The sequence below is a fragment of the Heterocephalus glaber genome, unplaced genomic scaffold, assembly GCF_053883595.1.
Source record: "Heterocephalus glaber isolate CG9 unplaced genomic scaffold, H.glaber_assembly_v1.0 deba00001733, whole genome shotgun sequence".
In the NCBI taxonomy this organism is placed as follows: Eukaryota; Metazoa; Chordata; class Mammalia; order Rodentia; family Bathyergidae; genus Heterocephalus; species Heterocephalus glaber.
Window position 1 is genome coordinate 12,808,829 of NW_028258444.1, and position 26,499 is coordinate 12,835,327.

A 26,499-nucleotide genomic window follows, 5' to 3' on the forward strand; every position below is an offset into this window, starting at 1 on the left:
CTGCGGAGATGCTTGTCACTTGGAAAGTTGTCAGAGCCTCAATTTTCTGTAGGACCTGCAGCCTTCAGGGAATTAGAAGGTGGGGAGGCCTGTTGTAGGTTCAGGTAAGTGCATTAGCAGATTTGGAAACAAAAGAGGCAAAAGAACAAAAAGCAAACCCTGAGAGCGCTTTTAGCCATTTGGAATGGAAACAAATAGACTAGTGCTTCACAAACGTTTCTGCCCAAGGCACCTTAAAAGAAGAGGATATTAAAATCTGTCTTTTCCCTTCTGGGAGTAGTTCTTGAAGTCTGTTGGAAAGTTCAGATTTCTTTTATTCGTCTGTTTTCATGCTAAATGCTCATGGAAAGTTTGGTTTCTACCTGAACTCTTGATCCTCAAGGCCTAACTTCTGCTTTCCAGTCTTCACCATTGTATGTCTGGAAACTTCAAGTCGACAACCTCAGTGCCCTCTTGTCCCTCTGTGCAACACACAGAATGCCATTGGCTCTGCCTCAGAATTGTTAGAATCCAGGAACTTCTGCACCTTCTCTGTCACCCTCTGGTCTAAACCACAAGCACCTCCTACCTGGGTTATTGATGTCCTCTCCTGATTGGTCTCTTCCTACTTCTCTGTCCTTACTCCGGCATCCTCTAGTGTCAGCAGTCTTGTAACAGAGCATGTCTGCACTCCTCTCAAAACTTTAAGTCTCTCTCATTTCCCTCAGAGGTGAAGTCAGTACAAAGGCTCAAAGGCCCAGGAGAGATGGCCCCTTTTCCTTGCTGCTGCCTGTTCTCCAGTCTCACTGGCTCTTTGCTGTTCACTTTGATCCTTGATTTACTGGCCCTGGTGACAGTTGACTATGATAGAACCCAGGCCCATGCAACCTCAAAGTTTGTCGTCTTTTCACTTCTCCCAGAAGCTTTCCCAACAGATAGCCCAGGAGTTAGCTCTCTTTCTCCTTCAGACTTTTAGTCAAGTGGAACTTTCTTATCAAGGCCCACTCTGACTGTCCTATCTAAAATTGCAACCCCATTTCTGTTTATTTTTTTACTCAACTTGGTGCCATCTAATACATGATAGAATTCATTCATTTGCTTACTACCTGTCTTCCTTCATTAGAATACAAGCTCCATGAGTTCATGACTTTTTATTTCTGTAATATTTGTAATGCTTTAGTTCCAGGGACCTGTATTATTGTAAAGCGCAAAATAGGCACTCAGTAAGTATTTGGTAAATGCATGAAATTATATATTTTAAACATATCAAAAGCACTTTAAATTATTTACCAGTGACTCAGATCAATGTTCCTGAAAGATTTATGCTTGATTTGTGGCACAGCAGCACATAACCCAGTTTGAAAAAGGAGAGCATTGTAGAATTTAATAGATTGGGAAACTGTCTGCTTTCAACATAGTCCTGATACTATTTGTTCAAAAATAAAAAATGGTTTTATTTTGCTAAGAATGCATGAAAGTGGTTAATGTATTAGAAAGGTTATAAATATATTAAAAGTACTATGCTTAATAAAATAAGACTGCCACATCTGAAAAGCTTAGCTATATTCTCAGATTTCTTGTTTGTATCCTACCAGCAGCCTTTCATTCTGAAAATTGAGCTTAAATAACCTCTGCACTTTTGTGTTTTTAAAATGTCATATAAGAATAACATACCGCAGGGGATTTAGCTCAGTGGTTCTGCCACCTGCCTCGAAAGTGCAAGGTCCTGAGTTCGATCCTCGGTACCAAAAAAAAAAAAAGAAAAGAAAAAAGAATAACATACCATAAAATAATAATTGTTGCCTTTTTGGACTAATTATTGTGACAAGATTAGGCCTTTCACACTTGCTGATTTTGATTCTGAAAGTAATTCTTAAGTATTAGCGTCTCTGTTTTTTCAGAGGAAACCAAGGTTTAGAGAAATTGATTTAGTGACCTTGGGTACACTTGGCTATGATAAAACCCAGGCCCATGCAGCCCCAGAGTCCATCTTCCTTCTACCCTTATACAGTTCCTTCCTTTGATCATAGTGCTGATGAAGCACAATCTGACAAGAACTTCTTGAAGTCCTTGAACTCCTATTTGGGCATAATTCTTTGTCTGTTTGAAAGTAGGCATTTGAGTTCTACAAGCAGACACTGATTTTAGTATTTTTCTCAATTGCCACCTCACCTTGTATGCTTTTCCAAGTCATCTTATTTAAAAATATGAAAGGCTTTCCCTTATAAAATTGATGGTATGAGGAAACAGTCATGAACTTATTCATTCATCAGCAATATATCCTGTTCTACCTTCGTTAATCTTAAGTGTACCAAAGTAAATCTTAAATTGTTTGAAAAAGGTGACACTTTTTAGTTTTTCTCCATAGTCTATTGCTAAAAATTCAGAAAAGCAAAGAGAAAATGGAACCACTGTAAAAGATCATTATCAAGAGATAATTACCATTACTGGAGCTGTGGCTCATGGTAGAGTACCTAACATGTAGGAGGTCCAGGGTTTAGTCCTCAGCATCACACACACACCTCACCCCATACACACAACCACTGTTAATATTGTGGTTTATGTTCTTCCAGATATGTATTTGGGAATGGTATATGAATGTGTTTAAGATAACATTTTAAATTCTGGAATTTGGAACTTCTGAGCATATATGTAAAGCAGTTTTCAAAAAGCTTCCTTTTCCTTCTATTTGCTATCACTTCTGCTAGAAATCTGGGTGCCAAAAGCTACACAATTCACCCCTGGTTGTACAATAGCTTTTTAAAAAATAGTTGGTTCCCCGCATTTTAGCTGTCGTTTTTAGGATTAATAAGCAGTTCTTCCTTTAACAGCTTTCTTGTCAGTCAGATTGTACTTATCATAGTAGAAAAAATCTGGATAAATAAGGAGAAATAACTTGAAGGGAGCAATTGCAAAATCTATAGGTAGATTTGATTTCTCTTTTTAAAAAATCAGACTTTATTCAACACGAATTCATGTGGTCACTGAATTGAATTTGGTTTAGTCCCTGCCCGGGAGAGCACACTGCCTGGCAGAGAAGGCAGAAGCATCGTCAATAAAATATAGTAATTGTTGTAATAGAAGTAAGATCAGGTGACATTTTGTACCAATAGTCTTTGCTCAGGAAGGCCTCGAGTGCCTTCTGAGTTGGGCTGAGAGGAGAAGCAGGCATTTACTGGCTGAGCCAGGAAGTGCTTGGGGCAGTTCTTTTACCTCGCCCTAGGTGACCTCACATCCTCTTTCCCAGAGAAAATAACCCCATTTGAGAACTCTCCCTTTCCTTCAAGTCTGCATTGAGACCTCTGCTTTTCTGGATTCAAAAGAAGAGTTTTTCTCTGTTTGAGGCTGAGCTTTTCACTATACTCTATTTGCTATCCCATTTATATCATCAACTGGCCTAAGCCTTCAGCTCTTACCCCAGCAGCTCTCACCCCAGCAGCTCTCTTAAGTGTGACTGAGGTCTCTGGGACTCTTTCAGGGGAGTTGTAAAGTCAAATTTACATATGGGTAAATGATTCATTGAGTGTAGCAGATTTTAATGTGCAGTATTCATTGATACAACTTCAGATTCTAACATAACTTGCAGCTTACCTGTTAGAAAATTATTTTTTTACCAACTTTTAATATTAGAGAAAAATAACGATTATTTTGTGAAAAGGCTCTTTAAAAACTCACTTTACCAACTATGCATCTGTGTGAAGTTGTATTTTCTTCATATGCACCAACGAACATAATATGTTGAAGTAGACTGAACACAGATGGGATATTAAACACTAAAGAGATTTGTGAAACTGTAAAATAATGTCACTTTTCTATTTCTTTGGCATACATAATTATCTTTATTTATTTATTTATTTTTTGGTACTGGGGATCGAACTCGGGTCCTTGCGCTTTCCAGGCAGGTGGTGGAACCACTGAGCTAAATCCCCAGCCCCTCATAATTATCTTTATTAAAATATGTATGCTAACATGCATATTTATTGTTACTTTTAAGTGAATTAAGTAATTTTTAAATTTCTTTGTCAATTTCTACTATCATAAACATTGGTAGATATTGCTGACATAAACAAAAGCCCTATAGAGTCCACAATAATTTTTAAGAGTGTAAAGAGTCTTAAGATAAAGTTTGAGAATTACTATCCTCCATTTTCCTGTCCCTCTTCCCCTTGGCCCTCTCACTCTTTTTTTTTTTGAGACTGGGTCTCACTCTGTGTTTCGGGCTGGCCTGGAACTCACTATATAACCGTAGCTGGCCTGCAACTCATGGTGATGTTTTGCCTCAGCCTCCCTAGTGCTGGGATTACAGATGTGTGCCACCACACCCAGCCATCACTACAACTATTCTTCAGTCAACTTAAGAACAGTTAAGTGGCTTTCTTATTTCCACATCTAACACCCATCAAGATTTCTTTAACCTCTCTGAGTCTTTTATGTCAGCCTTTCCCTGACTCTAGAAATCTGACACACTATTTACCTTCATGAGTTATCAGTGCTGTTTAAATTCTTTTTATTTCATCCCTTCCCATCCTATGCATTCCCAGTAGGCAACTTCACTTCAACTTGCTGCCTCAACCATGTATGTATGTATACCCTTAATTCCCACGTAAGAATGTGCACATCGTGAGCATTCTTTGCTGAAACCTCTCTGCTAAGCCCAGACCTTGTAGCCGCTTGGTGCCAGCTCCCCTATATGGTGCAGGCATTTCACAGACCCAGTAATCATCTTTATTTTTCCTCAGTCTCCTTTTCCTCTAACTCTGATCTCGTGAAATTGTTTGGGTTTTTTTGTATTTTTATTTCAAGTGAAATTGTTTTGATATGACTTTCTAAACCTTTTAACACTTTTCTTCTCCATTCTCTCTACTTTTTTTTAGGCTCTCACTTTTGCTCACCTAGATTATCACAAAGTTTTCAAACTCGTCTCCTTGCCTTGATATACATCTCTGCTCCTTTTTATCCAGAGGAATCTACCTAAGAAAATAAGATTGTATGACACACCTCCTTAAAACTTCTGACATGGCTTCCCTGTAAGTTTTAGACAGTATAAGTTAAAACTCCTTGTGTAACACACAAAGCACACTATTAGTTGGCCCTTCGGCTTCTCCAGCCTCATTTCTTCTCCCTTCACATGTGCATCCCGTGGCTAGCCACAGGAGGCTCCTTGCTTGAGCCTAACCCAGGTTGTCCCACCTTTTCCCATGTTATTCCCTCTGCATGGAATTTCCTTTTGAGTTCATCATCATTCCCTTTCACTCACCCTTTCAACCTCTTACTTAACCAGATCTGTCTTGATAATAGTGTATCTTGTGTCTAGATGTTCCCCCAAAGCCTCATGCAGTCTTTTTCAAAGGTGGCTGAATCTAGAGTGTGGTGCTGGGATTAAGGGTGTCTGATTACTAAACCACTACCTGTGAGTGATTGGTTTGGCACCGCCCTAATCCCATAGATTGGATGGGATAAAAGGAGCAGAATGACGCTGTTAAGGCCCCTTGGCTTTTGCTGCCTTCCGGTGCCATGCACTCTTGCCCCTCTGCCACCCTGCCTTGGAGCCAGCTGATTATGGACTGAAACCTCTGCAAACTGTGAGCTACATAAACCTTTCCCCCTTTAACTTTGGGTGTTGGGCATTTTGTCTCAGCAGTGAGAGAAAAGTAACACACCTACCATAGATGTGGTAGTCAAGGAAGACCAAAAAAGAAGTGAATACTAACATAGAAGTCTAGAGAGAAGTAAAAGGATTAACAGCAGTGTTGAAGGCCCAATGAGAAAAGTGTTATCATAAATTGTGTTCACACCAATCTCCTCAGTTATCTGTTTCCCTGCAGCTGTATTTAGCAGATCTGGTATACAAGTGAGATTGTGAGATTTATCTCTGCTTGAAACTCTCCAGGATGGAGTAGTAGAATAAAAGATGATTGAGGAAATAAACGTTCTGTCTGCAGAGTAGTTGAAGTAATGAACCATGGGTTGGTTTTAGTTTAGTAGCAAATGAATTGCAGTCAGGCAGATCTCATGAACTCAAAATTGTGGAGAGGTCAGGGAAGAATACACTCTGTACAAAGTATGTGGTGGCATATATCTTTTAATGCTATGTAAACTATTTCAGTCCTGTTTTTTACTTTTATCAAACAGTACTGCATACGTTTTTAATACTAAATAAGTACTGGTTGAGAAAAATATTTTAAATTTAAAAAGACTTGATTTCTGAACACATCACAGGAATTTTTCAGTTAAAGTCAACTTTTTGCTCTTTTGTACAAATGTCACTTGAAAAATATCTGAGTCAGAACAAAGTCCTTCAGTGTTTATTGATATTTATTGATGGAAAAAGGAAGGAAATGCAGAGTACAATCAGATGGATACATTTCAATATGGCTTTCTCCTTAGGACATCCCCTAGATGACTTTGGAGTATTCCTATGTATAATTTGTTGCCAGTTTTTCATACAATATCCAGTGTATAATATATAAGCTTACAGATTTCACCGGTAAAACCACTGTAAATTTTTAATGAGACTTTTTCATATTTCAGGTCTAGAAGATGAACAAACCAATAACACCATCAACATATGTGCGCTGCCTCAATGTTGGACTAATAAGGAAGCTGTCGGATTTTATTGATCCTCAAGAAGGTTGGAAGAAATTAGCTGTCGCTATTAAAAAACCATCTGGTGATGATAGATACAACCAGTTTCACATAAGGTAACATATAAAATGCTTTTTCTTTCTAAATTCTTACATCACAAGAATGATCAAAGTATAAATACTGTCTAATGTTAAAGTTTAGAAAGTGAACCTACCTGCTGTGGAGATGAGAGCAGTCAGTAATTACTTTTTCTTTTCTTTGCAATTTTTGCTTACTATCCAGCTTTTCAGCTAGACTAGTATTGTGATCTTGTGGTTAAGTTTTTGAGTTAGAATCAAGATTCCTACCTTTCCTCTTGTTCTCTGTTAAACCCAAATCAGTTTGTTCTGCCTCACAGTTTGCATTTCCAGTTTGAAGGACCATGACAATGTCATAAGAATCCCTAGTGAAATTCTGGAGCCTAAATTTCTAAGTGTAAATCTCTAATTCACCCTTAACAGTGTCTTTTGGAAGTTCTTCAAATTGACGTTTTAATGGTTGTTGCTTATAAGTGTACATGCCTACAAACAGACTTGTTAGATCTTAGCCAGGATTTTTCAAAATCATCTGGATAATTTTCATTCTTTCTCTCTAACCATCTCTGCTTATTAGTGTAAAATGTAAGCAAAGATTTTATTTTTGTCAATCATTGAAGGTAAAACTTGTGTCAAAATTTGTCTAATAACAATAGGGAGAAAATTTTATTTTTTTTACAGCTGTAACCTGGTAAAGAACCCAAAGTCTTGGCTCTTATGTTAGTCCTTCCAGAAAATATTACCATATATGAAGGGTAAACATCTTGAATTACTTGGGAGAAGCTCAAATTTAAAACTTGAAAGCCAATTTTTAAAGATTGTTGCTATTACTATTAAAATTTACAGAGAATAGTTGCAGCAGCAGTGTGAGGAAGGAAAAAAGCTCTTCTTTATAGAATAATACTAGCGAATAATGATTAGAATAATGGTAGAATGAGGAAGTTGCCACTTTACAACCAGTGAATAATTGGTTCATTCAAAGCTCGTCAGTGGGCCTAAGAAGTTGCTGATGAACAGGATATGCACAAGATTTTAAAGTATGATCCACAAATTTCTTATGAATTAGGAAGGGTGAAATTTTTTTTATAATGAAGAAATCTAAAATGCACCTTTTTAACTGAATGATCAAACTTAGTGTCACCGATAATATATGATACCATTTTGTGCCTCTGGGTATAATACAGTTGGAAGATCACATTGTCCTCTGTGTAGTGTTCTTACCAAAAATTTTAATCTCAATTTAATCAGGAGAAAGTAGTTGGGTAAATATGGACAGTGGAGAGAGGAGGAGGGAGGGAAGGAGGAAGGTGAGGGAAAGAGAAAACAAATTACCAAGTAGAAAATTAGTGAGTATAGGTGAAGGTTAAATGACTACTCATTGTATTATGCTTCCAACTTTCCTGAAGGTCTGAAGTTTTTTCAAATAAAAAATTTGAAGGAAAAATACTCCAAGCTATGTTGGTTAAGTTCTTAAGTGTTACTTCTTTTAAGAAATGGAATGAAGGGCCGGGGATTTAGCTCAGTGGTTTCGCTGCCTGCTGCGCAAGCGCAAGAACCCAAGTTCAATCCCCAGTACCAAAAAAAAAAAAAAGAAATGGAATGAAAAAAGGATCTGTTTTTCCTTCAATTTCATTAAATGTAGTTAAGATCAAAGGCATAATTCCCTAAGCTCATGCATAGTCTATTTAAGCTGGCCAATTTATTAAAAATTATATAGCCGAGGGCCAAGGATTTAGCCCAGTGGTTTCATCGCCTGCCTCGCAAGCGCAAGGACCCAAGTTTGATCTCCCGTACCAAAAAAAAAACTATATAGCTGGGCCAGGGATTTAGCTCAGTGGTTTGGCCGCCTGCCTTACAGGTGCAAGGTCCTGAGTTTGATCCCCAGTACCACACACACACAAAAATTATATAGCTAACAGAGTTAATAAGTCCAATAGAAAATAATACAGCTAAATAAGTTGAAAGCACATTCTTATGTCAAGAGAGATCTGAATTTGGATCTTAACTTGGAATCACCTTATTGGCTGTGTGGCTGTACCCTCCCTTCCTCCACCCTCTCCCCCACCCCAAGCCTGGCTCTCTCATTAGTAAATCAGTACAATAATCAAAGTAGCTTTATGGAAGTTTATATGTGTGTATCCTACAGCTCACTGTGTATAGACTTATTAAGTACTCAGTAAATATTAACTTTCATTATCATCTTGAGCATCTTTTTTCCTTCTGCCTGTTTTTCCTGCCTCCCTGTAATTTGTGATAGTTCATCTGCTGTCTTTTTCCTTTAATATTATAGAAGGTAGTATGAACAACATAGGGACAGAGGGAATTCATTCCTGTTCTCATATGAACTCGTTATATGCTAACTTTGTTTCTGTCTTACTTGTTTTTAAGGAGATTTGAAGCATTAGTTCAAACTGGAAAAAGTCCCACTTCTGAGTTACTGTTTGACTGGGGTACCACAAATTGCACTGTTGGTGATCTTGTGGATATTTTGATCCAAAATGAGCTTTTTGCTCCTGCAAGTCTTTTGCTGCCAGGTAAACTGGGTGTGACCAGGGTGTCAACAGTTAGGTGAGAAAGATAAAGGGAAGAAATAGAAGTTTCCTCTTACTGTTACTTTTTTCTCTTAATTGACAAACCTTCCACTTGAGTCCCTTTATTCTTTCAGTCCCCCTCCCCAACTTTTTACCAAGCAACTGAGGCGAAGGATTCTGCTGCTAAGGTGATGGAAGCTTCGTAATTGAATCTGATCTACCATTAAAGTCAGATGGCTTGGAGCCAGGAGGAAGTTTAGGTGCCAGGGATTGAACTCAGGACCTTGGGCTTGCAAAGCAGGTGGCAGAACCACTGAGCTAAATCCCCAGCCCCAGGAGGAAGTGTAAATGGATATAAACCTCAGATATGTAGTGTGAGCTAGAAGAAGTTAGTTATTCTTTTGAGCTTTTTTTCAACCTTTAACTTCCACACTGATAGGGCTCCGTGGTCATGATTCCCTTATATTGCATTCTGGTATGTCCGGGCCTAGCTGTCTTCCACATAATCTTACTTTTTTTCCCCTGGATGTCACTTACACCAGTAAATCCCAGGCTTTATTGTACATAAGAATCATTAAATGTTCTTGTTAAACATGTAGATTCCCAGGCCTTTTCCCACTCTGTTGAACTAGGATTCTGGAATTAGGTTCAAGAACTATGTTCTTACACAAGTATTGCGGTGCTTGTGATGCAGATGGTTCACGAACCACTTTTTGTACATGCAGCCTTACTGTCTACCCGTGTCGATCACCAATGACAAATTTTTACTGGGTGGCTTCTTCCGTGTTGTGAGAAGATAGGGGCAACCTAGGCAAACAGAAACGTTGTTCAAGGAACTGAGTTCCGGGTTTAACTTTCTCACAAACACTTCTTCCTATGTGAAGACAACTTGTATCTTACTCCATTTGGCAGATGCTATTCCCAAACCTGTCAATACTGTACCATCTAAAGAAGCTGTAACGGTTCAGCAGCAACACATGCCTTTCTATGAAAAAGGGACCACACCTCCAGCACCCGTGCAGAGCCTTGACCAAGACCATATCCCACGTGACTCCTCAAGTTCAGAAAATAACAGTTTAGAAGTTAGTGATACACGTAAGTAACATTTTCAGTGCTTTTCTCTAGTGGATTTGTCATTGAGATAATCACTGTTATAAAATAAATCTCTCCTTTTGTTTTTTTTAGCAATCAGAAGCACACTGGCAAAAGCTCTTGTGGGGTTTTATCTCCTAATTTATTAAGTACTATTTTCATTGCAGTAGTCATCGGGTTATCAGCGATTAGAAGCAATAGGACATGCAGACAACCCAGGAACTAAGAAAAAATAAGTAAATGTTTATATAACTTGCAGGTCATTTTTTAAAAAAGAAAATATATGACTAGAGAGTTTGGCTTGAGTGGACCACACTCACCAATATGTCATTAGAATTTTGGGCAGGTGATTATATACAGTATTTGATGGATAGTATCACCAAACAGAATTCTCATCATAAAAGTCACAGTTTGTATTTTAAAAATGGTTTTACCCTCTTCTGTCTTGCTTTCCTCCAAGTTATAGTTGGAGATAGTACATACATATATATGTGCATATAGTCCTCAAAGTGAGAAAATATCAAAATTATTACAACCCATTTCCTTTTTATTTAATTGTTTTTTCTTATTTTACTGACATTATAGGTTTTCATTGTTTTTCATTTTATGAATTGAAGAATGTCACAAATGACTTTGATGAGCGACCTATTTCTCTTGGTGGCAATAAAATGGGAGAGGGAGGATTTGGAGTTGTGTATAAAGGCTGTGTGAACAACACAACTGTGGCTGTGAAGAAGCTTGCAGCAGTAAGTTATGTTTTCAAGAATAAAAAATAAAAAAGTTGTTTCCTAAATCAGTGTAAGCTTTAATCTTTAGAAAATACAGTATTTCAGGATTTTCTTTCTTTTTTTCTTTTCTTTTCTTTCACTGGAAATCTAACTCAGGACCTCAGGACTTTGTACTTACAAAGCAGGCGCAGTACCAATGAGCTAAATCCCCAGCCTTGTACTTTATTTAAATAAATACTATACTAAGCTCATAATTCTTAACATTTAAAAATCTGGTGAGAGTTATGAACCCCATCCTAGAAAAATGTAGTCATGCACACGTACTTAGGATCAGATAATTTTGAGAGATTCACAAAATAAAGTTGAGGTCTCCTTTACACACTGCTTCAAGTACAAACAAGATTAAAATAGTAACAATACTAAGAAAAATTTATGTGAGTATATTTGCATTACTTTTCTCGTTTAAAAAGTTTGGAAAACACATTAAGAGATCAAAAAATTTCATCTCTTTTTCCCATTTCCGTTGAGCTTTTCACTTTATGCTTGGTAATTTCTTCTATTGTAAGCCTGTTATTACATTGTAAGTCACTTTTTGTCATATAAGTTGAAAATACTTTTGCAGGTTTTGATTTTCTGTTTGCATTCAGATTTGCTTGTCTTCTACTACAGATTTTTTCCCAAAAAATGTTCTGTGCAATGAAGTCTTGTATTATTTTATTTTGTTCTTAAAACAATTCAGTGAGGTTTATATTTTTTTCCATTCACTTACAAACCATGGACGTTGAGCAAATCATTCATAATTCTAGATCTCTATAAAATGAGAGTAATACCTTATGATTTTAAAGAAAGCAAATCAGTTCTCTTTCTCTTGAGCCACCTTTCAGCTTTAGGAACCATGGGATTATCATATTGTATCATATTGTATATACTTTTTTTCAGATGGTTGACATTAGCACTGAAGAACTGAAACAACAGTTTGATCAGGAAATAAAAGTAATGGCAAAGTAAGTATTAATTTTGCAGTGTGGTGTAGGAAAAAGGAACAAGACAAAGTGTGAGATTCTGGTTTCCTATCCAAAGTGTACCATGAACTAGGGATTTTTGCAAATACAGATATATAATATTAAATCAAAGTATTTAGACTACTAATTTGGGCTCTTCAGTTCTGTGACATATGTATACTCATATGCCTGTATGTTAATAGCAATCAGCATTTTAATATTTTTGGGGGGGGTACCGGGAATTGAACTTGGGACCTTGCGCTTGTGAGGCAGGCGCCAGAACCACTGAGTTAAATCCCCAGCCCTAGTCAGCGTTTTAAATCACGGTAATGTTACATGGAATTTCTGTTATCTTCAGTTACCTTATTTTCTGCTCCCAGAATTCATGAGAAATCAATTGTAGAGATACTTAAAAAAGAAAAAAACTATAGAATAACAGGCCCTTAGATGAGGTAACACTTGTAAAGTAACTAGAGAAGTATTATATGCAAAGATGTTTAGAAGGCATTGACCCACAATACTGAGATATTATTAATCATCATGGGGAAGGGTAGGAAAATCAAGTCAGGAATTTATTTTAGTAATTACAGTGATTGATATTTGAATACATATAACATGCAGACAACTGTGCTATGTACTTTTTGTGCATTTAATCGCCTCAACAACTGATGTGACCTCTTTTTTTAAACAAAAATTTGGAAACATTAAATAACTTGCCCTAGGTCACATACCAGTATTGTTAGAGATGGAATTCAAATCTAGATCTGATCCCAGAGTTTGAGCTTTTGATCTGAATCCTAATAGGATTTATCAAATCACATGCATGAGGCCATTGCTATATATCATCACTCCTAGTTACATAACCTTAAGAAATAATTAATGGGCCTCCCCATTAATTGATTTGCCTCCATAAAAATGATACACACTGTAAGAAGATCAAAACTCTTTTTTCAGGATTTCTGTTTCCTACCTCCATTTGCCAGTTCTAAAAGTAACTTGTTCAAAGTAGATAATCAGGGAAATACAGGTAAATATGTTTTAAATAATAAAAAACCATCTCTTAAAATACTCAGAGATAATCACTGCTAATAGTTTGATGTGCTTGCTTGAAGATGTGTATGTGGCATTTTCCCGTGTCATTAAAATTGTTTGAAGGGCTGGGGATTTAGCTCAGCAGTTCCGGCGCCTGCCTCGAAAGTGCAAGGACCCGAGTTCAATCCCCAGTACCAAAAAAAAAAAAATTGTTTGAAAACATTTTAAATTATTTACAACATTCTAGCACAGATGAAGATCATATTTTACCAAATTTTTCTAATCTAATTTTCAGTATTACAAATTAAAGTTCCTTTAAAGTTGCTTATGTATAAATCATTAAATCCACTTCTGCTTATTTCATCAAGATACAGTCCTAGGCAAGGGTTATTAGTTCAGAATGTATGAACTTTCAGAGACTTTCCAAATATATGTTCAGATTGCTTCATAGATAATTAGTGGTAATTTACTACCACTGACTGATCCCAGAGCCATGCACATGCTAAGCATGTGCTCTGCCACTGAGCTATACGCAGCACCAAATAATGGTAACTTATATTCCTGTCATCAATGTATTACAGTTTCAAGCTTCATTACTACCTTATTACCACTGAGTACAAGCTTTACCATTTTTTAATAAGTGCCAGTCTCTGGACCTTACTTGCAGAATAACCTCAGGCAAGTTTCTTAACTCTGTCCATTGGTTTTCTCATCTGTAGAATGGGATAATTGTAACCTATTTTGAAGATGAAATAAAACAAACCAGATAAATCATCAAAGTACCTTATAGATAATATATGCAGAAAATGTTAACTACTCATTTAAAATATGGCAATTTGGTGGAAAATGGAGCACTTCAGTTTATACTTCTGAAAATATGTATGTAGGTAGAGAAAGTGATTTGGTAAAAAGTATCGCCATAATTATAGATCATTTCTGAGTGAACAGAACGAGTAAGCACAGGATGGATCATTTATCATGTACCGGGTACGTTTCTAGGCTCACATATATTTCCTCATTTAATTCTTGTAGCATCCATATGATCTAACAGGTAATATTTTCTATGCTGGGAAGTTAAAGGAGCAGAGGCTCAGTGAAGTTGTTAACTGGCCGTAGGTCACATATAGCAGAGATAGACCTTCAGTTTAAGACTTGGAACACTCAGCCTTGCTATCCCGCAGATGCCTGCAGTTTTGTTATACTGCATCTCTTTAGTTTTATTACTCTCAAATGTGCTAAAAAGTCTCATTGTTATAGATAATCAGATACAATTAAAGATCAGAGATGTGTGAACTTGATGTGATTAAAGATGCTTTGAGCATTTAGGGAGTATTTTAACATGTTACAGAATTCTTGAAAGTATTATAAAAGTTTCAGTAGACTTTTCTGGAATCATTTTTGTGTAATCAATGTAGGCATAAACATGTACTACATTATAAATGGTCTATAACATTCTGTTTTTTTCTCTCAATTGAATAGCGTTTAACCTGCAGCTGAATATATGTTCATGACCATAATTACCCATGCAAAATTATTTGTCACAGGTGTCAACATGAAAATCTAGTAGAACTGCTTGGTTTTTCGAGTGATGGCGATGATCTCTGCTTAGTGTATGTCTACATGCCCAACGGTTCATTGCTAGACAGATTGTCTTGCTTGGTAAGATATTTACTATAAGATGTTATTCATAAGACTGTTTAGCTTTCTGTTTCTATGTTGCAATACTAATACTTTGTGACAGGATCATGTAAGGCACATTAAACATAATATGTTTTCTGTTTTGTAAAAATTGACCATTTTTATGGAAACCACTGGGATTGCCAGTCTCTTTGGTGAGAATCTAAAACAAAACTATCAGTCAAGCCTAGACTTTGAAGTTGCTCATTTATATTTTTGTCTTCAAATAGTGAGTGTTAATCCCTATTTGATCTTATTTAGAAATTATGTTTATCAATTTAAAAAAATTAACAGTCCTCAATTCTTAGTGACTTAATATCATTTTCAGTTGTTGCCTAGAAAAATATTGGTATATGTTTCTCTACAGATCTTTTCTTATCCTCTTTTTTTATAAATTGGTTTATTTCTTCATAAGGATGGTACTCCACCACTTTCTTGGCACATGAGATGCAAGATTGCTCAGGGTGCAGCTAATGGCATCAGTTTTTTACATGAAAACCATCATATTCATAGAGATATTAAAAGGTAAATGCTACTGTGAAAAATCTTTTAGAAAAGCCATCTTTAAAGAATAATTTCCTCTCACTATTTTTGTTTACTATTCCACGTACATGACTTAACTTAGAGCAGCTAGACTTTTTTCCCCATGACTCCATGAACGTTCTTCTCTTTAAGGACATCTGTAATCTCCTTTATTCTAAACCCAGTGACCTGTTTCCAGTAGTCCTCCTACTTGACTTGTTTTTTATTGCCTGTGAAAATTTGTTTCTTTCTTAGCTTCTGCATTGCAACTGTTTTCTGAGTCACCGTCATCCTCTGTAAGTTCTTTCAGTTCTCAGACTATACATGAAGCAGTATATGTAGAGTTTGATATCATTCAGATTACAGAACAATAATAAAATTTAGTGTTATTATAAAGATCAGTTCCCAAGGAAATGATATCTAAGCTGCAATCCAAAGAATGAACAGGAAATAAGGAGGCACAACTGGAAGATGACTGTAGGAGAGGGGTAGAAAAACATTCTAGGCAGAGGAACCACGTTTGTAAGACCATAGTGAGAGAGAATATGGGAACATGATCGGTTACAAGAAGGGAAATAAATGCTGTAATGATATGCAAAAAGTGAGGAGGTGATGGAGGTAAAATAAAATGAAACAGATAGGAAGGAGCTTAATCCTGTAGGACCTGGTAGACCAAAGTGAGGATTTTAGTTTTATTGTAAGTGTAATGAAATGCTGTTGAAGAAGTAAAATGTGGCATCATATTTAAATTTTGCAATGAGCACATGGACTGTAGTGTAGAGAGCAGCTTGTAAGAAGAGATAGTGGTGATCATAGATGTCCTAGTGGTGGCAATTCCTGTGAAGAGACATGAGCAGCTTTGAGATTAAGATAGTGGAATGTGCTGATATCTTGGCTATGGGTAGATCAGGGAGAGGAAAATGTCAGGAATGACCCCTGGAATTATGGCATCCAGAAGTACACTCTGGAATGAGTTTGGCCTGAATCACTTTATACAGATAAGGGTAGGGGTAAAAAATGTGAATTTTCTTTTATACATGTTGTGTGTTAGTTTATTTTAAGATATAAAAGTGGAGATGTTAGTGTGATATGCAGGTTTGGAGCTGAAGTCTGAATTGAAGATATAAATGTGTATATTACTTATGTACACTTGATAATTGAGTTATCTAATTATAGCTACTTAAAGGATAAGAAAAATGCCCAAGATTAAGGCTTAAGGAACCCCAAGACTTATGGTGAAGTAGAAGAGAATAATCCGAAAAAGAAACCTAAGAAAGTATACATGCGCAAAGGTAAGATAGGGAGATTGCAGGGAGATCGAGTGCTTCAGCTACTGGATTAGTATCATGAAGGTCATTAATGACTTTATGGAGACCCATTTCCGTGTAGTAGTTGAGTCAGAAGTCAGGTTGCCGTTGAGGATGAAGTAGGAGCTTTAGAAAACGGAGATTTCCAAATAGGTAGGTCTTTAAGATACTTTGCTACTAAAGTGTGATACCTGGAAATAAATGTGTCATTCCAGAAACAGTTTTTAAGATGACAAAGATTATTGCATGCTTATATGTTTATGGGATGGAACCAGATAAGAGAGAATATAATAGAAGACAGGAGTGAACTAAGTCATAAAGGAAGGTTTCTGGAAATGCAGGAAGGATCCCAAGCAAAAGCACTAACTGTGGAAAGGATGAGAAATATCACTATCCCATGTTCTTGCCTTAATATGTCTTCTGTTCTTCTACATGTTCTTACTGAATGATATGTAGATTTGACCTGCTACCCATATGTAGTGACTCAAATCTGTAACATCAGCTTAGTCCTATATTTTCAGTATCCTATACCAAAACACCTCACCTGGATTGCCTCTAAGCCTGTACTTCAGAAATCAAATTCATCATCTCTTCAACTCAAAAGCTTTTTTCCTGTGTTTTCTTTCTGATCAGAAAAAGTCACTATTCACTCTGTCTCCCATACTTAAGGCTTTCTTATTCTCTATGCCCCTTACAAAGTTCTGTTATGTGTACCTGAAAATTTGCACTTTACTTTTTCGCCCAGTGTTCTGTCTCTGTTTAAGAGTTTGTTATTTTTGCTGGCTTCATTATAAACCTTCTAGTTGACCTAAAACTAGTCTGTACTACTTCTCATCTATTCACCACAACACTGCCAGGCTATAGTCCTAAAGTCAAGTCCAGTAACATCAGTTACCTTCAATGGAAACTTCACATAGTTTCGTATCACTTAGAGGATAGAGTTCAGATTCTCTCCGGGTTCTTTAGACACTACTTTCTCGACATTGATCGTATATACCCTGTTCTTTCATGGTTTTTCATCACTTTGTACATGTTGGTCCATTTGCCTGATGTGCCTTTTTTTCCATTATCTATCAACTTGTAATAATCCTTAAGACTAAGCCTATTTCTCACTGCCTCTTTGGAGTTTTTCTCAATTCTTATAGGCACATGATTGTTCTCTCAGCTTTTTATCCCTATTACCATCATGTAGTACTTACTAATTTAAAAAAATATTCATATGTGTTGGTCACAGATAAAGTCCTAAGCGTTCCCCTATATTTAGCTCTGAGCTTAAATACTACAATACATGTGGAGCTCAATAAGGTTGTGTTGAATGAATAAATGAATGCATATAATGAATAAATTAAGGTCTTTTAGCCATAATCTTTCCTCTTCACAAGATTCCAGATGGCACAGAGAAAAAATAGTTTGAGGAAATGAATAATTGAGTTATTTTGGAAATTTGTTTTTTAAAAAATTGAAAAAATTTAGGAAAGAAATTAAGGATGGTACTTTTGGCATATTTCAAAGCCAGTCATTAAAAAAATACCATCTGGTCTCAATCTTATAGGAGAATAGACTAGAACAGAGCAGAACAGAAAAAATAGCATAGAATAGTATAGAAATTTGGGAAGAGCAAAGGTTGGGGAACAGAAAGACGTTCATAGAGGAGACCCAAGCACAGTTGGAGTGCAGGAAACACTTCTGCTGCTTCTTTAGCACAGTAGGATGGCTGTGGGTTAAAATAACATAATGACATACCTGAAAATGACAGACAAGAAAGAGTATGAAAATCCCAGTACATAAAAATTATTGTTTAGGTGGCCAGGGATTTAGCTCAGTGGCACCACTTCTGCCTCGGAAGTACAAGGTCATGAGTTCGATCCCCGGTACCAAAAAAAAAATTATTGTTTAAAAAGATAGACTTTTCACCCTATTTTGTTTATTACATTGTATACATGTATTGAATTACCATAATGTACAAATAGTATGTTGTAATAAAAATAAGTAAATAAAATTTAAAAAGAAAAAGAAGGTACTTTTGGGCCAGGGCTGTAGCTCAATGGTAAAGCACTTGTCTATCATGCAGAAGGCCCTGAATTCAATCCCTTTGAGAAAGAAAGAAAGAGAGAGGCAAGGAAGAGGGAGGGAGAAAGAAAAGGCAAAGAAAGGAAAGAAGGGAGGAGAGAGAAGGAAAGGAAGAAAGAAAGGGAGGGAAAGAAAGTGGAAAGAAGGAAGATAGAGAAAAAGAAAAATGATACTTTGTAAGACTTTGTAGGAAGTTACCCTATAAAAAGTTGTTTGTAGAATAATAGAAGTATCCCTCTTGTTTAGAAAGCTTCATTTGTTTTTTAGAAAACCTTATTTTATTTTTACTCTTATAAATGTTCTCTGAGAAACAGAAAGGAAAACAATCATTTCTCTTTAGCTCTAGTGTGAATTCCAGATACACAAATTTTAGATTTTTATGATATTTACTATAAAGTGTCATACAGTATAAATATACATGAAAAGAAAAAATTTCTTCTTCAAAATTTAAATGTTTTCAGTGCAAATATCTTATTAGATGAAGACTTCACTGCCAAAATATCTGACTTTGGGCTTGCACGGGCTTCTGAGAAGTTTGCCCAGACAGTCATGACCAGCAGGGTTGTAGGCACCACAGCTTACATGGCACCTGAAGCTCTGCGAGGAGAAATAACACCCAAGTCCGACATCTATAGCTTTGGTGTGGTGAGTTACCTGTAGTAACCATCCTTCCACAGTTGTGAAATTAAAGTAGAATATTTTAATATACTCTTTTCTTGCTCAGCTCTCATATATATATACATATATATATTTTTTTTCACTTTAACCTTGAGTTACACCAGACAGTTTGTAAGAACTCTCAGTGTGTAAAAAATTTTAGTTGATTTTTGAAATTACTGCAGGAAATGATTTTGTTGTCACCTAGCCTCATGAAGTAGGGTGAAGCTTAAATCAAAGCATAAAATGACATCATACAATACATACTTTAGTCTCTGATTTTTTTTTAACATTTTCTGATCTAACAGTCTATTCCTAAACAGTTTTGAGATAAAAGGGTAAGTGTGGGTACTTGGAGAAATTAGGAGCTTTTTAATTCATCTTATTTTTTCATGTATGTTTCAAGTGTGGAAATTTGACTTCATTGCACTGTCAAGTAAAGGCACAGTTTACAGAATATGCCTAATGTTTAGAAAATAATGTTCTCCTAGAAGACAGAGGAAATTATTCTTGTGAAAAATCCCCTACAAGAGAGGAAAGGGATTGAGAGTTTCCAGAATACATGTTGAGTGGAGCTAGTTCTTTAGTAAGTTGTCAGTGGAAAGGAATGCTTGTGGACATTACGGGCTCCATGGAGTCTGGGAAGGAAAGGTGATGAGAAACACCCACAGCTTGTGCTCTTCCGTGTTAAGACCTAAAAGCTGTGTGTTTTGTGCAGAAACTACTCACCAGAGTTCAGAATCATGATCCAACTTGCTGGGCTAGGGGTATAACTCAGGGTTCGATCCTTGGCACCACAAAATTTTCAAAAATCCCATTTTGCTTTTGGTTTCTATATGTTGTCTTAAGTGTTGTGTCAGTGGATTTCTTTTTTCTTCATAGGTTTTATTGGAAATAATAACTGGACTTCCAGCTGTGGATGAAAAACGTGAACCTCAGTTATTAGTAAGCAAAAGATTCATGTTTTTCTGTCTCTTCTCTTTTGCATTTATAGTCCTCATACATATGGGTAACTTCTTGGCATCTGAAGATATTTTCCATCAGTGATGTTTTTCACTGACTATATAAAATGCATATTATGGAAATATGGAAAGAGCATTAAATATTTCTAATCTCAGGTCACCCATGAAATATTTGTAAAGCCTAGAAAAATCATATATATTCATTCTAATTTCTTTGACTAAAATGAGACTAGAACTGGCCGGGGATTTAGCTCAGTGGTTCCACTGCCTCGCAAGCACAAAGTCCAGAGTTCGATCCCCAGTAGCAAAAAAAAATGAGACTAGAACTAAAGGATTTCTGAGGTCACTTAGTTTATTTTTGTTATTTTTAGAGTGGGTTACCAATAGTATTTTGAGCTCAGTAAGAAAGAAAAAAATCATGGCTTCCATTCAAATTCGTGTCAGAATACAATTGCTAGTAAAAATTCTCTAATTCAATTTTGGAGTACTTTATTTGTGAAATTATCATAGAAAACACTGTCTAATTTTTTATAGTAGACATTTCATTGATAACTTATAAGCAGGATAACTGAATGGTAAAACAATAGGAAAATTATGCCATGTTGTTTTGTTTCTATGCAGTAAATTTTGAAAACTTTGAGAACCACTTTTATAAAATTAAAGATTTATGGAAATATCTACTATCATGTGTAAGTTTTTCGTAAAATTAGGTAAACATCTACACTGACTTGTATTCTAATTTCTGTGAACTAATGGGAAAAACCAATGCCACAAATCCAGAGGGTAAAAATTTGTATATATATATATCAATTATATATATTATATATAATTGATATATATATAATTTTTTATATATATATCAGATTATGTCCCCTAGAATTGAAATTAGAAAGGTTAATTTATTTGCTCAAAGGTCTGGTGCCATACACTGCTGAGGAAATCATAAGTATAAAATCTATGTGAAATAGTTTATTACATGTTCATTATAAAACTGTATATTATAAAGCTTTCTATGCTATAATGGAAATTTAATAGTGCTATATTACATAAAATATATTTCAGATTGGAAAATATGTATAGAAGATAGTATTATGAAAAGTTACCAATTAGTAATATTTAAATTTTTACAGTGACACATTAAAAAGTAAAATTTTGTTTTAGAAAAATAAAATTCACTCTCTCATTGGTTATTGGAGGTCAGGAAAGAAGCCTGTGCTGGAGATGCTGTGTGTGTGTGTGTGTGTGTGTGTGTGTGTGTGTGTGTGTACACGCGCGCGCACGCGCACACACACACACATATACATATGTACATTGCCCAAGCTGGGCTCAATCTTGCCATCTTCCTGACTCAGCCTCCCAGAGTACACTATGAATACAGGCATGTATCACCACATCCTGAAAGAGGTGCCATTTTTGAACCATTCAATATGCAGACATTGGCAGAGCGTTGGATATAGATTGGATTATGTAAAGAAAGTATATATATTAAAAATACAAGAGGAAGCCAGGCGTGGTGCCACATGCCTGTAATTCCAGCATTTAGGAGCCTGAGGCAGGAGGATCACTGCAATTATATGGCCAGCCTGCACTACAGAGCAAGCCCCTGACTCAAAAAAATAAAATAAAAATACAAGAGAAGAAGGGGGAAAAAGAGGCAGGGAAGGCTGAAGGTGGCACTTAGTATTTCAGTATCTTACAATTTGTGCTTTTTAGGCAAAGCCTGCCTGTATAAAGTCCTAAATTTTCTGTGCAATTACTTAAGACTTTTTTCACCTCAAAGTATATAAACACCTCATAACTTTGGCTTGAGTAAGGATAAGTAAAGAAGAATACAGAATCTCTCATGGTCATAAGTTTTGTACTTCCTCATTTAGTGGTAAAGAGTCATAAAGCTTCAGGGAGGATTATACTCTTTCACCCATTCTTAAGGTTTAAACATGATGTGACTGTAAGATTTTAATGCAAGTACCACTGAGAGGGGTCCTTTAATAAGCCTTTATATCACTAGATTTTGCCATTGCCCAAACACTTTCAAAGATTATTTTTTGGAAAGGTTTTTGGAATGTTTATATTGTACCTCTCATAAATAATCTTTTCCATCTATACTATTTCCATGGGCTACCACGGAAAAAAAGCACAAACTGGGTGACTTAAAGTGACAAAAATTTATTGTCTCACAATTCAGGAGGCCAGAAGCCTGAAATCAAGATGTCAGCAATTCTGTGTCCAGGGGAGGATCTCTCCTTGCTTCCCTCCAGCTTCTGACCACATTCTTTGACTTCCACCCCATCACTCCAGTCTCTGCTTTCTGGCCACATAGTCTTCTCTATGTCTTTCTTCCTCTTTGTGTCTCATATACAGATGGTTGTCATTGGATTTAGTGGCCATCTTCATTTACAAAACCTTTTTTTTCCTGGTAAGATGACCTTCATAGGTTCCAGGAATTTGGAGGTCACCATTCAACCCATCCTAGTAATGCTGTACACCTCTCTCCCATTCATTATTTTTTTTTATCATGGGCTTGCCTCCTTTTTCTTTTTGATTTTTTGGGGGCAGACAGGAGATATGAGTCCAAAAGCACAGCAAGAATTAGATCACCTTGTGCTGCTGATGGGAACACATAAGCAATGAGCTCATAACATAAAGACAAAATTTTAGAAGCCAAATGGGTAAAAGTGTCTAAGAGCAAAAATCAATCTGTTTGTTTAAGATTTGTCCTATTATATGTCTTCAAGTCTTAATAAAGTCATAGAAGAAGATAGTTAAATGAAAGTACATGTTATTAAAAAGTAGGTAAGTAGGGCCGGGGATTTAGCTCTGGTTTTGTCCCCTGCTGCGCAAGTGCAAGGACCCGAGTTTGATCCCTGGTATCAAAAAAAAAAAAAAAAGTAGGTAAGTTTAAATAATTAAAAGTCATAGTCAAAAAATATTATAGTCTAGTTTATTTCACTTTTATTTGAAACTTTTAACAAAGTTTTAATACTCTAAGCTGGATATTAAAGAAGAAATCGAAGATGAAGAAAAGACAATTGAAGATTATATTGATGTGAAGATAAATGATGCTGATTCCACTTCAGTTGAAACTATGTACTCTGTTGCTAGTCAATGTCTGCATGAAAAGAAAAATAGGAGACCAGATATTAAGAAGGTATTAACTTTTTACATTCATTTAAAAAGCAAAAGGGGATAGGGCTCATCCTTTTTTCCTACGAGTACATTTCAAACCAGCTGTGCAATGATTCTTTTGTCTGTTCTTTTTAAAAGGTTCAACAGCAGCTGCAAGAGATAACAGCTTCCTAAAACTTTAGACTCTTTAACTTTTTATATACAGCTATCTACACTATTTTTAAAATTATCTTTTTGCTAAGCCTTCTTTATCTTTATCAAGGCAGCATGGGACAATGCAGTGGTTATTGAAGCATGTATTGAATCTAACAAATCAAAGTAGTGCCATCATATCAACACTTAGCTCTACTCACTTAGTGCCAACCTGGGATTCGCATTAATCCCTAAAACATTTCCTTCAAACATCACCAAACACAGTTGGAAAACTTACAGCACTGGGCTGAAAGACGCTGGTCTGAAGGCCAACTGACCCCACTACTAACCTGCTGAAAACTGGACAAACTCTTAGCTCCCTTGAGCCTTGTTTTTCTGTCTATAACATTGGATAAATACCCACTGTGCTTCCCTGACAGTCATGAAAATAAGTGATGCAAAATATACATTTTGTAAATATTAAAGTGATACAACATTTAAAGTTTCTAGATGCAGTTATAAAATCATGTTCACATTATTTGCAACATTCACCACAAAGCAAGTATCAACTAATGACATGCCAATGATGATATAACCATTGTTAGCCTGTATTATACAGCAAAGTTAAAAGGATTTTGCAGGTGCAGTTAAGGGCCTAATCAGCTGACTTTGAGTATCAAAAGGCAAACTGTGTAGAATAAGGCCTGGGGGAATCAGGTGTACCCTGACAGAAAGTTGAGAGATTCTCCTGTGGGCCTTGAAGTAGTGAGTACCCTGGTATGAGAGGTCCACACCAGCCAGAACCTACAGGAGTCGCAAGCAGATGAGAGCTACCCTCCAACTCCAGCCAACAGGAAACAAATATGGCCTCAGTTGTACAACCCAAGGACGGAAGCCTGCCAGCAGGCTGAAAGGACTAAGAATACTGCAACTTTCTGATGATACCGCAGTCCTGGATGACAACTACATTTCCATTGTGTGAGATGCTCAGCATAAGACCTGTTTGAGATATGCCAGGACCTCTGCCATACTGAACTGTGAAATAATAAATGAGTTGCATTAAGCAACTGAAGCTGTGGTAATTTATTATGTAGCAATAGAAAATGAATACAGAGACTCCTATGATGATTCTTCTGTGGTGATCTCATCATGCTTACAGTAGACCAGGAGGTTTAGGGTACTAGCTTTTGCTTTTCATCAGGCTTTGGTCTTTTGTAATTTGCTGTTTTCACTGCAGAGAGTGAAACACCTCTACTAGTAGTGGCAAATACATTTTTTAAAAATGATTTTTAACTATTTCTTCTAAGCTTAAAATTCTTAGTTTATATCATTTGAAAATTCATTTTGTACATTTGGGTGAGCAGAAGGAATGGACAAAAAATCTACTATGTGTGGAAGGAATACCTAGTATCTGCATCTGTTTGCTCATTCAGTAACCACTTTGTTACTAGGTTTTTCAGTTCAAACCCAGAACAAAAGTGTGTAAAGCGAGATGTAGCAGAAGATGATCATCCTTTATGGCATACTGTTGAGACCTTCCGAAACAGTCTTCTGGGAAACAAAGAACATTTTCCTAATGACCTTTATAAATTAAGTAAGCAGAAATGAAACATTTGGTAATTGGAAAGGAAAAAGGCAAATAATAATATTACTTAATTCAAATTAATCTCAACAGGAACCTACACAATTTGAGACATATGGTTTATAACACCTGGTAATTATTTTAAATATAATTAATGTTAAATTTGGTAATTGAAAAACATGTAAAATAGCATATATGTAGTTTTATGGATTCTGATCACACTATAAAAATTTTAATAAACTGTTTCATTGATTTTCAAAATCATAATTTGAGACATTTCTATTTCATCAAATGCAGTTGATATCGTATTTATGAATCTTTGGCCTAACTTCCCATACATAAGATGTACCTTAACTCTTGAAGGCAATAATATAGTAAATTAAGCTACCAAAGTAGAGGTTAAGTACATGGTTTCTTCCAATGGCCTGAAGGTTTCTAAACCATCACAGACCTCTGATCTTGTGTGACTCTTAACTATGAGAATGAACAAGCAGAGTGGTTGCCCTCAGCTGGTACTGGACATGACTTGTGCGAAAGTTCTGAAGAGAAATAATGTGCAGGCCCCTTTTAATTGTTTCCCACAAGGCAGACTTGGAGGTTCTGTGGTGACAGCTAGGTAGAGCTTTCTTTTTTTGAAAGATGTATCCCCCTAATTTTTAAATACAAAAAAAAAAAAGGATTTTGTAGACACATTTAACAGAGGGTTTATAAACTTTGGTACTTTCATGTTGCCTCCAACAACTTGCATAAACTAGTGAGTGATGATAGCATAGTTGAGAACCACTGGCCTACCTAGTCTTTAGAAAGAGTAACCACGTTTCTGTATTTCTGACACATTGTTTTATGGATTAGCCAGTTTTAATTTTTTAATTATAAGCTTCTCAATGTTCTATGAGCAGATGTTAAGAATATTGTCATTATTTTTAGTTTCCTGACATCATGACCATTCTGTAGCTAGATTGTATCTTTCTAGATAATGGTTCCACCTTTTTTAAGAACTTAAAATTTAACAAAGGACTGCAGCCTAGCTCCTTCCAGTGACTGAACTTTTATTATAAGGAAATTCAGCAGGAAGCTGTAGGTTCAATCCCCAGCACAGCGAAGGGGTCGGGGTGGGGATGGGATAGAAATGCATACTACCAACTACACTTAAAACTGCAAGACTTTTGCTATCATAAATTAGTATTCCTAAAGATAAACTGAACCATAGCTGGATAAAAACCTTAGTATCACTTCCCTTAATAATTTTCTTCGGTCAGGCATTCATAGCTCCTGAGTCAGTGGAAGAAACATGCTATCATCACTCTGCTTTAGGAAGTACTGCCATACCACGGAAATATTTAGGCCTAGGAAATGGCAAAAGACCTCTGAAAATTTACCCTTCCATGAAAACAATGAAAAAAATAGAACCAGAATCTAACCAAAGGCCACAATTAAGGAAG

At 36.1% G+C, this 26,499-nt stretch overlaps 1 protein-coding gene across 7 annotated transcripts in view; it reads left to right on the top strand.

Moving 5' to 3' along the window:
* Irak4 (interleukin 1 receptor associated kinase 4) overlaps positions 1-24,538 on the top strand; it is a 25,165-nt gene extending 627 nt beyond the window's left edge. For 3 of the 7 annotated variants that reach the window (XM_013079051.3, XM_013079049.3, XM_013079052.3), the window contains exons 2-12: positions 6,511-6,680; positions 9,027-9,172; positions 10,082-10,264; positions 10,847-11,007; positions 11,929-11,993; positions 14,567-14,681; positions 15,115-15,224; positions 19,060-19,243; positions 20,138-20,200; positions 23,207-23,365; positions 23,482-24,538. In XM_013079051.3, coding sequence (XP_012934505.1) covers positions 6,520-6,680; positions 9,027-9,172; positions 10,082-10,264; positions 10,847-11,007; positions 11,929-11,993; positions 14,567-14,681; positions 15,115-15,224; positions 19,060-19,243; positions 20,138-20,200; positions 23,207-23,365; positions 23,482-23,517 — 1,383 coding nt within the window. In that variant the 5' untranslated portion in view covers positions 6,511-6,519 and the 3' untranslated portion in view covers positions 23,518-24,538. Of the gene's footprint in view, positions 1-4,853; positions 5,007-5,450; positions 5,562-6,510; positions 6,681-9,026; positions 9,173-10,081; positions 10,265-10,846; positions 11,008-11,928; positions 11,994-14,566; positions 14,682-15,114; positions 15,225-19,059; positions 19,244-20,137; positions 20,201-23,206; positions 23,366-23,481 lie in introns of those variants that run through there. The other 4 variants (XM_013079050.3, XM_004863166.3, XM_087200077.1 and 1 more) reach the window with 3 other exon arrangements.
* The last annotated feature ends 1,961 nt before the right edge of the window (positions 24,539-26,499 follow it).